Source organism: Trichosurus vulpecula, chromosome 8 (genome assembly GCF_011100635.1).
Source record: "Trichosurus vulpecula isolate mTriVul1 chromosome 8, mTriVul1.pri, whole genome shotgun sequence".
NCBI classification, from domain to species: domain Eukaryota; kingdom Metazoa; phylum Chordata; class Mammalia; order Diprotodontia; family Phalangeridae; genus Trichosurus; species Trichosurus vulpecula.
The window spans coordinates 147,803,500-147,819,008 of record NC_050580.1 but is presented as its reverse complement, the minus strand read 5'-3'; the positions used below and the strand labels follow the sequence as shown (position 1 = coordinate 147,819,008).

The 15,509-nt window shown below is 39.3% G+C and overlaps 1 protein-coding gene across 3 annotated transcripts in view; it reads right to left on the bottom strand.

The window, feature by feature from the left end:
* LOC118828787 (inter-alpha-trypsin inhibitor-like) overlaps positions 1-15,509 on the bottom strand; it is an 89,149-nt gene that overhangs the window by 50,282 nt on the left and 23,358 nt on the right. For all 3 annotated transcript variants that reach the window (XR_005008970.1, XR_005008969.1, XM_036735650.1), the window contains exon 2: positions 11,881-12,072. Coding sequence is in view for 1 of the 3 variants with exons in the window: in XM_036735650.1 (XP_036591545.1) it covers positions 11,881-12,072 (192 nt within the window). In the remaining 2 variants the exon portion in view is untranslated. The remainder of the gene's footprint in view (positions 1-11,880; positions 12,073-15,509) is intronic.

Here is a 15,509-nt window from a genome sequence, read left to right as displayed (position 1 = left end):
TTTGATTTATTGTTTTGTTGATTGTTTAGACTTAAGAAAGTGATGGAAAAAAAGGTAATGCAGATTAAACTTAAAAGTATGTTATGTATGATTTTTTTTGAGGCCAATTAAATCTTTATCAGCATATTCCTATTTTCAAGTCTGAAATTCTATGATTCTGGGATAACGTAAGAAGCACAGAACACTTTGTTGTTGCGGCTGCTCAGGTATGGTTAGACAATTTAAGAACACCAATTCCTTTTTTTTTTTTTTGCCAGAGTCACTTCTTACTGACTTTGGAGGTAACAGGTTCTTGATGTTGTTGTGTTGTTCTTTTAAACTATTTCAAAGACACCTGTCATCTCTTAGTAAGTTATTTATCCTGATACAAAGTTTTTTCAGATGTAAAATGTAGAGGTTGAGATAAGATGATCCTTAAATTCTCTTCCAGCTCAAATCTTCTATCATCTTATTCAATAACCTCCTCCTTTGCTCAGTGAATTTCCATTTCCAGATCTAACCCAGGAGAGGAGAGAGGTAAAAGGCATTCGAAGTGCCAGCAATTGTTTCTCAATAACACTTTTTGAAATGCTTCCAAGGGGAAGTTTTCCTACTAATACATAGGACTAGAGCATAAAGGGAGCTTAGAAAATATCTACTCCAAATTCCTTACTTTCCAGATGAGAAAATTGAGGCTCATAGAGGATTAAGGGATGTACCCATAGTCCTACAATTAATTAGCTGCAGAGCAGGAACTAGTGCCCAGGTTTTCTGACTCCTAATACAAAATGTTCCTTCTACCATACCACCACACTACTAATTCAATGCATTTTTTAGTTTACCAGTAATAAAAATCAAAGAATCTCTTGAACGTATTCAGAAGGAAACAAGTCTCTACAGGAAGCTAGTGGCAGGGAGAAGTCTAGTTTCAATTTCACATATTGACCGGATTGGGCAAATTAAGCTAAAGACTCTACCTGGAATCTACCAATGTTAAGTTCTCCTGGCCCCTAGGGAAGCCGAATATAAATGCCTGGCATATCTTTAATATTAGTTGCAGAACAGAATCAAGGTGAATAGGGGTTCAATCAAACAGCTGCCTTTGTAGAATGTTTTTCAAAGACAGTCTCATGAAATAAGATACAAGATGAGAAGAACTTAATGAATAAGACTTTGAAAGAGAACTTTTCCCCAATAAGAGCTGCATTCTAGGTTATATAACAGAACACAACTTCTTAAAATACCTTAAAAAATGCCTTGCAGACAATGGCAGCATATCTGTCAGTGCAGTGAAGCACATCATTACTATGATTCCTTTCAGTTTTAACCATTCAGGAATAGACAAACATTCCACCCCCAATGAGATCACATGGCAGTAATGGGACCACTCCTTTGTTTTCCTTTCCTCCATCACCAATTCTGAAAAGGGCTTCTGAGTCTAACCATGTTTCTTTTCTTCTTCCACACCATAATGTTGGGGGTGGGGGTGGGGAATGTTTCTTCCCAAAAGAACCAGTCTCCCAACCCAACATTGATCTGGTGTGGTCTGGTTTGATTTGATTTTTGAATCAAGTGTTTGCCTTGGGGAAGTACATTACATACTTGACACCATATTGCAAGTTACACCTGGTGATATGGACCACACTATGCTTCCAGATGCAAAAATGTCGTACGTATAGCTTTAGAATACAGAATTACAAAGGATTGATTCCAAGGAAAACCTACTGCTATTCACGAAAATGGAATATTAAATTATACTACAAAGCAGTCATATCATGAAGCAATAACAATTGTTTAACCACCTTGAAGTGTGGCCTCTACTATGTTCTCAAATTTTAATATTAAGCTCTCAGGAGAACGGAAGAAAGGTTTCCTTTGTTACAATATTGTTCACTGTCTGTTTGATAGATATATTGGATACAGTACTGATTCACAGAGGGCTTTTTTTGTATTTTAAAGATCATTCATGTGTCTAAGTATCTTGTGAAATTATTTTTTTTCTGCACCTCTGACTTGTTTTTCATTTTTTACTTTTTTTCTAGATTCTGTGGTATTATGGGAGTTTTATCAATATAAATGAAATCTACTGCAGCACAGTTTAGACATTATAAAGGACTAAGAATTGTTTTATGAGCACATCTTTTGAACACTGTACATGACTGAGTATAATTTTTTGCGTATCAGTAAAGGTACTGTACCAATGCTAGCTGGACGTATTTAGTTGGATTATTAAGTAGATATTTATTTAGTGTTCGAAGAAATTTGTGAATTTGTTTCTGTATTTACAAAATTTTACCTGCAAAAAGTTCTTTACATTTAAAAAATTACTGTTTTTATTTATTTGTTTAACTTTTCAATAGGAAATGATAATTCTAAGTAACAACAACAAAAAAAGACAAAATGCTCCCAGTTTCCTAGCAGGGACTAATAGCTGAGAGCCATAATGTGGCATCAAATTCTGTTATATAAGGAATAGCATCATGAAAGCATCTTGCTCTGAGGCTTTCTTTCTCTATAGGCAGCTGGTGGCTCAGTAGACTGAGCACCAGGCCAGGAATCGGGAAGACCTGAGTTCAAACGTCTCAGACACTAACTATGTGATCCCAGGCAAGTCACTTAATTCCTGTTTGCCTCAGTTTCTTCAACTATAAAATGGGAATAATAGCAGCACCTACGTTCTGGGGGCCCCGAGTCTCTTGCTTCTTTAAAGGAGAAGACTCAGGTATACCAAGAGCCCTAACCCTCTGCTGGGTTGTCTGAGTGCCTGCTGCCCTTCTGACTGGAGAGTGGAGGAAAAAATTGCTCCTCAAATCTCCATTTAAGGATGGCACCCAAGCCGGCCATCTCTCCCATTTCCCTCTAGGCTGCACTCCTTCAGGCTTCTCCATCATGTCCCCTTTCTTCCCCTTACAGCTTCTTCTTTTTTGTTGTCTTCCATGTTAAATCGTCAACTCTTTCAGGACTCCTGTCTTTCTTCGTTCATATCATGTGCCAACTTTCACAAGTTCCCTGTCCTTACATTAGAAGTAGGCTTCATTCTGGTCCTATGAGTGACTTGTTAGTTCAGGTTCAATGTTAGGATGAAATCGGGCTTTTGTAGGTGTAAGTAAGGTGGATTTTAGTGTGTATAAAGTGGATTTTTGTTATTATTTCTTAGAATTCAGTTTCCCAGGATCCATAGCCATAACAATTTCGTGTTCCCAGGTATTAGATATGATGTAATACTGGAAAAATCAGGAGACCCCTGAGAAACCCCAGTGTGCATGATAAGGAATGGACTTAGACTTTCTGGCATTTAGCGGATATCCCTGAGACTCCGTGACTCCACCAAGGAATGTCAATAAGATTATCCCACTTAAGGATAACCTGTCAGAATCTTTTGATCAGTCAGGACCTTTTGTTTCTGTTTCCCCCACCCTGTGACCTGGCCTGTAGGTTCTAGGAGATAATTAACCACTGTACCCCTATATGTCCTATATAAGCCACACCTTCACCCCAACATGGGGCCATTTGCTCTGGGTAGCATACCCCTAATGGCCGCCGGCTAATAAATTCTCCATTTAAAACTTATACTCTGTGGCGTGTCTCACTCGCTTCTGGTACAACAATGAGTTCTCATGATTATGGTTCAAAACATCTCTACCATGCTTGTGCAGCATTATATAATGATAAACAACATAAACATTGTATATAAATTGTAAACATCCACTGTGACTGTGCAGTATGATACAGGGATGAGGTGATGTAAATTTGTGAGGCTATTGCTGGCAATATGCCTTCTTTGTCTGTTGCCCTATAAAGCAGGTGAGCACTGGTCAGTGAGCCCTTAGGGTTCAATGCACAAGCTGGAATGCTGTGTGTGCCCTGATCAGCCACCATCAAGGCTTGGGGGGAATCTGTGTTTGCCTCAACTGGCCCCCATTGAGGCCTGAGGGGATTTAGGGAAATGCACAAGTTGTGCCTGTCTTGATTGACTCCATCGAGACATAGGGTACTTGCCTCCACTTCTCCTTGGCCCCTGCAAGAAGGGTGATTAGGGAATGCTGTAGGAGTTGTGCTCCCACTATCAGCAACCCTTGTGAGAAGACTAGACTAGAATAAAGTAAGATTATTAACGCCTTCAAAGCTGTCTTTCTATCTGACCAGATCAAGAGGGAACCTGTGCTAGCAGCCCTGCTGTGTGCTAGTGTTATCTGTGTTACAATAGGTCATTCAACAGTTAATGGAAGGAGTGTTACTTTGTCACACAGAGAAAGGATCTTTAACAAAGAAACTCTAGCACTTAGCTCAGGTAGACAAGGTCCCCCTCATCTCTCTCTAGAGATGCATCTTGTCAGAAGGCAAGGTCTTGGGACATCCTCAGATCTGAAGGGCCCCAACTTCACATGGTTGTGCCTTTTATGCCCTTAGTTGACCAGGAATTCACATTAATACTGCTAGATGCTTCCAGGAAGCTGATGAAGGGAGGTGGAGCTTGTATCTTAATCCTCTGTGCCAGTCAAGCCCTGGGAACAACTTTGTCTCTTCAGGCAAAAACTAGGCTAACTTGAAGTTACCTTCAGGACGTTGCTCCCACTATACCTTGTAACTCACACAAGTAGATAACTATGGTAATTAATTAGCAATTAATTGTATGCCAGCTTTTGGTTCCTTTCAGCCTACAAGAAAAAAAAATCTGGGTAGGTTCTCCTAGAATGTGTGTAAACTTTCCACATGGAATCACTGTAAAAATGTGAAATGGTAAACAAAGCATTATCCACTGTCCCTTTAAGATAGATCTTGGTGGTTACAAAGATGGTGTAACTAAAATACAGGCTGAGTTTACATAAGAAATAAATGTCAAGCGTAGTTATTAAAAAAAAATTGCCTAACTTCCTGGACAGTATACAAGTGGAAAAAAGCATATCACTAGAATAGCTTCAGAAGCTCAGTCAAATATTTATTGAGGGCCTACTAAATATTCAGTATGCTGGGCAATATGGGAGATAAAAGCAAAGGGGGAGACCCAAGAGGCAGTATGGTATAGTACTCAACTTGAAGTCAAAAGACCTACTCACATCCTGGGCAAATAATTTAACTACTTATAACCTAAGTTTTCTTATCTATAAGAGAGAGATAATAATAACTGTATTTCACAAAACTGACTTGACCACAGATTTGAGGCTCTAAGAAGACACCCATACCTGGGACAGGCTGAATGAAAGTTAACACAGGGATAGCTATGCAGAGTATTGTTAAACCAGGGCTGGTTAGAGGGAAGATATGATGTTGCTATAGATGGAGAAACCAATGCTTGGAGATGAGAAGCAGATGCGACTCTGCCAGAAGTCTTTTGTTGTTGTTGAAGTTAAGTGTGGAAGACCACCAGAAGTAGGCAGCTGCCCACTGATGTAGCTTAGCAACCTATCTCCAACTTAGAGTCTTAGAGAGTTGTCTGAGGCATTGAAAAGTTAAATGATTTGCCCATGGTCAGAGTCAGTTTGTGTTAGAGGTAGATAAAGCATGGTTCTGGCACATAGTAAGTGGTGCTTATTAAATATTTGTTGACTGCTTGATGAAATTGTACCCAGATCTTGCTGACTCCAAGGCCAGCTGTCTACCCACTGAGAGACTGGCTCCCCCTAAAACCATGCCTGCTGTCAAAGATAACTACCTCCCCAGATTGAGGCCAAAGGTCAACGACAGATTAATGACAGAACTGGAGAAAAGTGCTCATAATTCCTGGGTTTGTTCTTGTGGTGCAACCATTAAGTTGTATTTCTATCACACAATGTTTACAGAAATTTCATTCAGAGAGATCCCTGACACACTAAGAAAGAGCCTGCAGCTATTTGATTTTTAGTGTGACAGGCACAAAGAGTTGGCATGTGATTAACTGCAACCATAGCTATCTGCTTGCAGATGTCACCAGCCATGAGGATTGTATTTGGAAAGAACTGATAGTGCCAGCATATATAATTACATACAGCTGTGGAAACAATCCAAGTACAATTGTCACATAGGAAAAAAAGGCACCATCATAAGTCAAGGTAGTCTCTCTCTCATCAGAATGTGGTCTCCTTGAGAGTAGGGACCTACAACTTGGCACAGTGCCTAGAACATAGTAAGAGCCTCATAAATGCTTGTTGACTGACCGACTGACTGATCCTTATCTTTATTGTCATCAGACAGGGTGCAAATAAAGGGCAATCAATATTCTTACTGCTGTTATTAGAATTTACATACCACAGCATTTCAGATGAAACCCACACCTTAAGAGGAGAAAAGACATTATACTTGGACTCAGGAGGCCTGACTTAAAGTCATAGCCCTGCTATTCACTAGCTGTGTGACCTTAGGTAAATCATTTTAATTCTCTGGGCCACGGTCTTCTCATCTGTAAAATGGTGGTAGGATTGGTGATTGGATTAGATCATCCTTAAACTTCCTTTTTAACTCTAATAGTCTGTGATTCTGTGAAATAATTCTCTGCCACAGGCATGGTCATAACTCCAGAAAGGTATACATAATATTTCTAGAAAGGGAAAGCACAGAGCTAATTGCCTGTTTACATTTTTCTTTGTTTCAGGCTAGTCTTTTTCAGACTCAAGTAGACACTTCATTGTCCATTATGGCACCATTGGCTTTTCCTTTACTTTGTGGGATCCCTTATTTAAGCCCTGACTTTGCTGCAAATAAGCATTAGGAAGTTGCTAACAATGCTCGTGAAGAAACAAGCCTGCACTGGCCTTGTCAGGGAAGGTTATGAAACAGATCATGTTTTCCACCATATACTTTTGACTGTCTTCCAGATGCTTAGTGGTTATAATCAAAGAGGTGTCACAGCAGATAGAATGCTGGACCTGAACTCAAGAAGACTGAGTTCAAATCCAGCCTCAGATACTTGCTAGCTGTGTTTCTTGTTCAATCGTTTTCAGTCATGTCTGACTCTTCATGACCCCATTTGGGTTTTTTTTTTTTTGGCAAAGATACTGGAATGGTTTGTTATTTCCTCTTCCTGCTTATTTTACAGAAAAGGAAACCAAGGCAAATAAGGTTAAGTGACTTGCCCAGCAGTGTCACACAGCTAGTAAGTGTATACAGCCAGATTTGAACTCAGGAAGATATCTACATGACTCCAGGCCTAGCTCTCAATCCACCGTACTATCTAACCACATCCCTGGAAAAATCATTTAAGTTTTATCTGCCTCAATTTCCTCAACTGTAAAATATAGATAATAATAGCACCTTCCTCCCATTATTGTTTTAAGGATCAAATGAGATAATAATTTAAAGTGCTTTACAAATCTTAAAACTCTGTAGAAATGGTAGTTGTTATTATTATTGTGTGGCAACCTATTCTGCCCTGCCTTGTTCTATACCACTTTCCATACCAATCTTTCCCATGAAAACTTACTTATCTTTTGTCTTATTCCTTCAAGGCTCCCCTCTATTACTTCATCAGATAAATTAATTCATTCTGAGGAGGAGATAATAGCTTTATGTATGAACTCTCCCAGATAATCAATTAGCAGTATTTATTAAGTGCTAAGTACTAGGGATATAAAGATCGATCGATTGATGGATCGATCTCTCTGTCTCTCTCTTATTCTTGCCCTCAAGGAGTTTATATTCTATACAGCGAGGCAACAGGTACATATATAAGTAAGCACAAGATAAACGAGGGGCTCTAGTAGCTGGTGTGGGAATAAGAAACACAAGCATTTTAACAAGAGCCTTCATTGTCTTCAAACAAAGGAATGACTAATGGTGGCAACTTTAGACATATTGCTGTTCAGTCATGTCTGACTCTTTGTGACCCCAGCTCATTTTACAGATGGGGAAACTGAGGTAGATAAGGTTAAGTGACTTGCCCCAGGGTCACACAGCTAGCAAGTATCCAAGGCCAGACTTGAACTCAGGGAGATGAGTCTTCTAACTCCAGGGTGACACTCTATCTACTGTGCCACCTAGTTGCTCCAACTTTAGGTATAATGGTAAGGTATTAGAGAAGATGTTTTTGAGCAGAGGGACTTTTTGGTCCTTTTCAAACACAGGCAGCTGCCTATTCTGCCCATGAGTATGGCCAGCCCAACTCTGGGTGTATTTAGTTTGAAAGAGTTAACCTACCTATTTTCTGAGTAGATGCATTTCACCAGGGGTGCTTAAACTTTTTTTGTGTCATGGACTCCTTTTCCAGTCTAGTAAAGCCTAGGGACCCCATCTCAGAAAAAAAAAATTTAAATGAATAAAACAAAATATATTGGATCTCTAAGGAAACCAATTATACTGAAATACATTTATCAATTTTTTTTTAGAAAACAAGTTCATGGATCTCAGGTTAAGAACTCCTGTGCTACAGCATCAAGCTTATGACTCTACATTTTTTCACTGCATCTCACTTCCTTGGTCTCCCTCCCTCTCCACTCCAACTACTAATAAAAAAGGGTCGAATTTTAAATACCAACCTTTATGATAGCTGTGTACTTAAAAATCTTTGAAAACTCCTGTTTATTAGCACATCAACAAGATACTTAAATGCATAATAAATGCATTATGCATTTAACCTCAGGTTAAATGTAGACCTGTTATCATAACCACATATATTGCATTGTAATTGCGGGCTTTTATAAGATCACTTTGTGCTCATTCAAGCTGTGCATCCAACATTACTTTGTTTCCAAGCCTGCATTTGCATAATTGGGGCCTGGAAATTTAAAGGAAACTTCGCATTTATTTTATGTTCTTACTTGGAGGAGGTTCGGAATGTCTATAATTTAGTTACTCTGTCCTTGGAAATGGGTAAGCTGATATTCCTTGCTTTGCAAATGGACAGTGAGGTGTTCTCTAACTACAATACTGGGATGCGTGCTAAATTCTCCAGGAAGGGCAGAAAGAAGACAGGGGCAAAAACCCATTGTGATTAGTGGGAAGGGTAGCTACATCTGGAGTCAGAGGACCTCAGTTCAAATCCCTATTAGCTCCTTAAGAGACCTCAGGCCAGTCTAGTCAAGTCACTTATTAAGCATTTATTAAACACCTAGTATGTGCCAGATACTGATCTAAACGATGAGGGCACAAAGAGCAGTGGAAGATAATCCTTGCTCTCAAGGAGTTCACAGTTCAATGGGGAAGACACTATGCAAATTACTATGTATAAACAAGATATAGACAAGACAAATTGGAGATAATCTGAGGAAAGGCACTAGCATTAGTGGAGACAGGGAAGACTTCTTGCAGAAGATAGAACTATAGGCGAAAAGGAAGCCAGGAAAGTCAGGAGGCAGAGAAGAGGAGAGAATTCCAGGCATAGGGAATAGCCAGTGAAAATGCATGGCAGTATCACTAGATTATTGAGTATGGGGAAGAGAGGAAGGTGTAAGAAGACTAGAAAGACAGGAGGGAGCCTGGTAATGAAGAACTTTGAATGCCAAACAAGGATTTTATATTTGATCCCAGAGGTAATAGGGAACCACTGGAGTTTATTGATTGGGGGTGGGGTAAGTAGGTTTTCATGGTCAGATCTGGGCTTTAGGAAGATCTCTCTGATAGAGTGGGGAGAGACTCAAAAGTAAAAGGAAAGTTCAGAAGAGAGGAAGATTTTGAGGAGAGGTAACAAGTTTGGTTTTGGACATGTTGAGTTTAAAATGTCTATGGAACATCCAATTTGAGATATCCAATGGACAGCTGGAGATGTGAGATTGGAGGTCAGGATAGAGGTTAGAACTGGATAAATAAATCTGAGAATCATTTGCTTAGAGATGATAATTGGATTCTCGGGAGCTGATGAGATCAGTGCAGAGGAATAAGACAAGAGACCCCAGGATAGAGTCGTTGGGAGATTCCCATGGTTAGCAGATACAACCTAGATGAAGATCAAGTAAAAGAAATTGAGAAGGCATGGTCAGACAGGTAGGAGATGAACCAAGATTGAGCAGTGACATGAAAATCTAGATAGAAGAGAGTACAGACTAGGAGAAGCAAAGGCTGCAGAGAAGTGAATAAGGATGAGGATTGAGAAAGGCTGTTTGATTTGGCATTTAAGAGGTCACTGGTAGCTCTGGAGGGAGCAGTTTCATTTGAATGATGAGGTCCAATGCCAGACTTCAGGATTAAGAAGAGAGTGAGAAGAAAGGAAGCAGAGGCACTGATTGTTGACAGCCTTCTTAAGTAAATTAGCCCAGAAAGGGTGAAGAGATAGACATCTTCAGGAATATAACTGGTAGAAATGGATGGTTTGCAACAAGTCACTTATTCTCTCTGGGCCTCAGTTTCCTCATCAGTAAAATAAGGAAGTTGAATTAGATGACTAGAAAGTTAAAGTTATATAATTAGCTATGAAGATTTAAGAGTTGTGACTTCTAAAGACTTGCTATCAGCATCTGATCACATCCTTTCTCTTGCTAGAAATCATTCTTTGATTTCCCCACCCCTACCCCTACCCCACCTCCACCCCCAAACGTCTGGCTGATATGATGCAAGGAAAAGAGTGCTGGATTTGAGTATTAATTCTGGCTCTACCATTTATCACCTACATGAATTTGAGCAAGTCACTTCACCTTTCCTGGACTCAGTTTTCTCATTTGTAATATTAAGGAAATTACACTAGATGACCACTAAAGTCTATTCTAGTTCTATGCTCCTGACATATGACTGTTTGGTATGGGAGCCACAAAGTGGTCCATTAGAAAACCATCTTGCAAGAAGAGAAATTGCTCATGGCTAATATGGAAATGTTTTTCATGACTTCACATCTATAATCAATATCATATTGCTTGCCTTCTCAAGGGGTGGAAGAGAGATGGGAGGGAGAGAAAGAACTTGGAAATCAAATTTTTAAAAAATAAATGCTCAATTTTTACATGTAAATGGGAAATATTTAGCAAAATAAATAAAACATGTATTTTAAAAATTGAAGAAAAAGAAGAAAAGTTGAAATGCCCTGCCTCCTCCCTTTCATCTATTTGAATGCTGCCCATCTTTCAAGACTTGGTTAAAGTTCTGCCCCCCTCTATTGAGACTTTCACATGAATTCCAGTCCATATTGAGCTCTGTCTTCTCTAAAGGCACATGCCAGTGGTAGCTGGAGCTGACTCCTCTGGGCTTGTGAGAGCTAATTTCATTTTCAGTGTGAGCATTTACATCGCAACAAACACTACAAGTTAGGGCTTAATTGATTAGTGTTTTTTATTGTCTAAACTTAAGAAAATGATGGGGGAAAATAATAATGCAGATTAAACTTAGAAAGTGTATTGTGCATATGCTTTTTTTCAGTCTTTTGAAAACATATCCCTCCCTATAGCCACACCCACTTCTTTGCTTTTGACATATCATATACTACTTTGTAACATTTGCTTTGTGTATATGTGTCCTATGTCCCCCAAGGAGATTTCAAATTCGTGTAAAGAAGTTTTCATTTGTATTCTCTAGATCGTAGCACAGTTGCTGAGTTCGTAGTAGGTGGTCAATACATTTATGCCAAATTGAACTATGCCTAGACGACAATCAGGTATTTACTTGCCTTATGATCTGAGGAGTGGGAACAAAGAAAGAGAACCTGCACTCTTTGTGTATTTTCCATAGATGAGGAAGGAATAGCAGTGCTGCCTGTCACCACTGGAAATGATGAGTACCTTGGAATCATGGGAATCTGTGTGACCTCCTTTGTGGAAGTCATGTAGCCTGAGAGCAGCAATGAATGCTGCCAAGCCATTATAGGATTTAGAATTAGAATGGGCCTTGGAAATAATTTTGTCCAATAATCTTACATCTTAAATGAGGGAGCTGAGCCTTAAAGAGGTGACTTGTGTAACATCCTCAGAGCTGTAATGTCAGGTTGTGTTTGCATACATGGGCTTAGAAAATCGAGACCACAATGCACCCAAGAAAGAAGAGAGATGATGGATAACACGCTCAGCTTACCGTCATCAGGATAGAGCATTTCCCCTAAGGTAGAACAGTGCCTCATACATTGCATATCAGTTAGAAAGCGGTTCTCATTCCCCCCTGAACCCTTGTACACGAACGGATGACATCGGTTTGTTGTTCGATTGTAGTAGACTCGGTATCCCAGCATAACTCCTATTTCTCCTTCATCCTTTGGGAGATTGCACTCTGTGAGGGACACACAGAAGGCACACGATGATTTAAAGCTGATCAATTTCATAAAATTATAGAATTTTTAATACTGGAAAGGACCTTAGCATTCATCTGAGAGGCAGCATGACATAATTGATGGGACTCTGTACTTAGAGTTAGGAGACTCAGGTTTGAATCTTGCCTCAGACTAGACACTGTGTGAACATGTAAAAAGCTCTTAACCCTTTAGAGCCCCTGAATCCTTATTTTTAAAATTAGGATAATGCTTCGACTTCTTATCTTACAGGGTTGTAAATTTGCAGGCCTTAAAGTACTATACAAATATGAGTTATTATTATGTCATCCAACCACACATTTGGCAGATGAGGAAACAGGAGGAGAAAGCTATAACCTGAGGCTGCACAGCTTTCCTTGGGAGGGAATTTTGTAATCACTAGAGCAGGCTGAAGAATGCTACATGTGACAGTGCTCCAAATACTTGGTCATCAATAAAGCTGCTCAACAATTTATACTTTGTCAGATCATTCAATCGCTCAAATATGACATCACCCTTTTCAAAGAATGGATATGTTCCTGTGGTAGAAAAAACTCTGGTGACTAAGGGAGATACTGTAATAATAATGCATTCATATACTTCAAGGATTACAAATATTCATACATATTATCTCATTTGATTCAGGCAAAATCCCTATCAGGTAGGTAGGGAAAAGCATCCTCATCCTTAGAAAACTGAGATTTAAAGAGGTGAAATTCCCTGAACAAGGTAGCATAGCTAATAAGTATAAAAGATCATCTGAATCCAACAAAGCCAACAGCAAATTCCATTGAAAAATGCCAGGTCATCTCCAAACAGTTGCTTTTCCTTCCCGTTCTTTAAAAGGCTATTTTGCTCATCATAGTTCATTAACAGTACAATGTTATCATCCTTGCTAGATACCATATTGTAATATGAGACACAATTCTTGCCTTCAAGGAGTTTACATTCTAGACTACAAAATCATTTTTTTTTTGCCAATCTCTCATAGAATTAGAGAAATCTCAGAGTTGGAAGGGACAGATACAAAGAAGGGGAGCAGATATAAGCTAGTAGCAGAGAGTGCTTAGAGCTTCAGGAAAGACAGGAGAAGGGCAGCCAGTGTGACCAGGCCATAGCGGGCTGATTCCAGAGCCACAGTGAGAGTCTTTAGCAACCATCAACTTGCCATGAGGTATCAGTACTCTACAACCTGCTCCATTGGGATTGGAACAAAAGAAACTCATGAGTCAGACCCTATGTTTACTACTGGTACTGTGAGTTTGAACTGTGGCTTTCTCCCACTATGGTGCAGCAACAGAACGTTTATTACCTGTTTAAATTCCTTGTCATTTGTCTGTTTTAATTAAATTATTATGAATAGGAACCCTACTTATTCCTAATTTAGTGCCCTGATTATAGTGGTCTCTCTTGTCCTTCTGACTTAAGGGAAGCCTCATGCTACAGCATATCATTCCTATGTAGAATAAGAATTACAGGGTTAAAAAAAACTCCATAAAACTGCTTTGGCTTATTAGACTAGACTGGCAGCCCACTGCCTTATGGAACTGCATTCAGATCAATCTATAGGTTTGTTTAAAAGGAAATGTTTAGGCAACCTCACTACACTGACACCTTTCATGTCCTAGATCCTTGGTGGGTTGTAGATCAAGGCCAGAACCCAGAGGCCAGAAACAAACTCCTTCTCTTCCCACTCCAAAGCTAACAGAGGTGGTTTCTTAGGCTTAGCATTTCCATAACCACTGCTAGCTTTAGGAGTCTTGGTCCCAAGTTCTGGCAACCTCTGCATGTCAGGTGCTTGGTGGTGGAGGTGGGGGCATGGGTAGTGGTAGAAGTTATTTTTATCATTTCATGGTGGCTTTAAACACTAGTTACTTTTGTGTCATATTTAGATGAACTTAAAACAGTCAAGACTATGACTCACTTTAGATCCTGAATTGCTCTAAATGCTCCGGGCCCCTGTCTGGGGCTATTTTGAATAGTATCTTTACATGATGTGAGGTAAAGACCATGTTGGTGGATCACTCCAAACAAGCATTTTGGGAATCACTTCTCTTTTTGTGACCATTGTGCAAAACTACAGTTTTAAATGACAGGGCTCTTCTCTCATTTTAATTTCAAACAGGTGAAGAGAGAGCAATGGGAGATACTGCGAAGATTTGTCTTATCTTTTTCATTCATTGATATTCAATGATGAAGTGGGAAGAAAAAGGGAAGGGAAAGTTGCGAGTGAGCAAAGATTTTCTTCAGGAAATAAGGAAACAAAGTGAAGCCAGATTGTCCCCTGGGAACCTCATTTGCCGTATGCAACAAGGAGACATGACTTTACTTGAGGGCACACTCAGTTGCAAGGTATTTCCTTCCCAAACTCAGTCTCACCACCAGGGTCAGTCCTGGACAGGCCTGGGAAGGTGAAGTTTGGTGCTTTATCATCTCCCCTTTCTCCATCCCTCTGCTGATTCCCAGTGCTTTCTTCTCCCTACCCACCCACTATTTTTCCATCATGCTGCCCGATGTCCTCCACTGTAATATCATCATCATATTATTATTATGTCATTATACTACTCTTTACATGTTCATGGACTCTCTCCTATTCACGTAGTCTAGCCTGTTCCCTTCAGGTAGTATCCTACATGCCTTTATTCTCCTTCTCCACTTTCCCCATTCCTTGTAGTCTATTTTTAGCTAGGTGTTAGAAAAAATGGATCTCTAAGTTCTCTTCTGACTTTCAGTCTTATAATTTTGTGGAAAATCCTATGAGCTCAATAAATGAATTCATACAGATGTATGAATAATGACTGGGCAACTGCATACTGGGGATATGAATAGGGGAGGGATCCATGATTTAATGGTATAAAGAGTTATAGTCTTTAAGAGTTAGTAAATAACATTCAACAACTTAGTGGAATGTTACTTGCTAAGAAGCATGCATGGTAACCCCAAGGAATGAAACTCTAATGGTGGAATTTCAGAAAGTGTGACAAAATAGTGGGGAGAGATATTTTGGGGAAGATGGTTTTCTCCCACTCCTTAATCATTTCTAGTTGGCCTATACATAAGGACAAATCTGATCAAATCTGTAAGTAGTATTTACTTTAACTCAAGTCATTTCAACAAACATTTATTAAGTGCCTCCTGTATATACAAGGTATCATACCAGGTGCTGGCAATAGAAGAAGAGAAAAGAAAACAGTTTGTGTCCTCAATGAACTTTTATTCTATTGGTATATCAGGAGAATGCTCCAAATATAATTTATTTAGATTTTATCAAAACACTTGATAAAGTCTCTCATGTTATTGATATATAAAAGACTGAAACATGTGGGCTCTATGATAGTATAATTAAGTGTAATTGGAAGTGGTTGAATGGATGGATATGAAGAATACTCATTAAAGATTTGATTTCAACTGGGAAGGA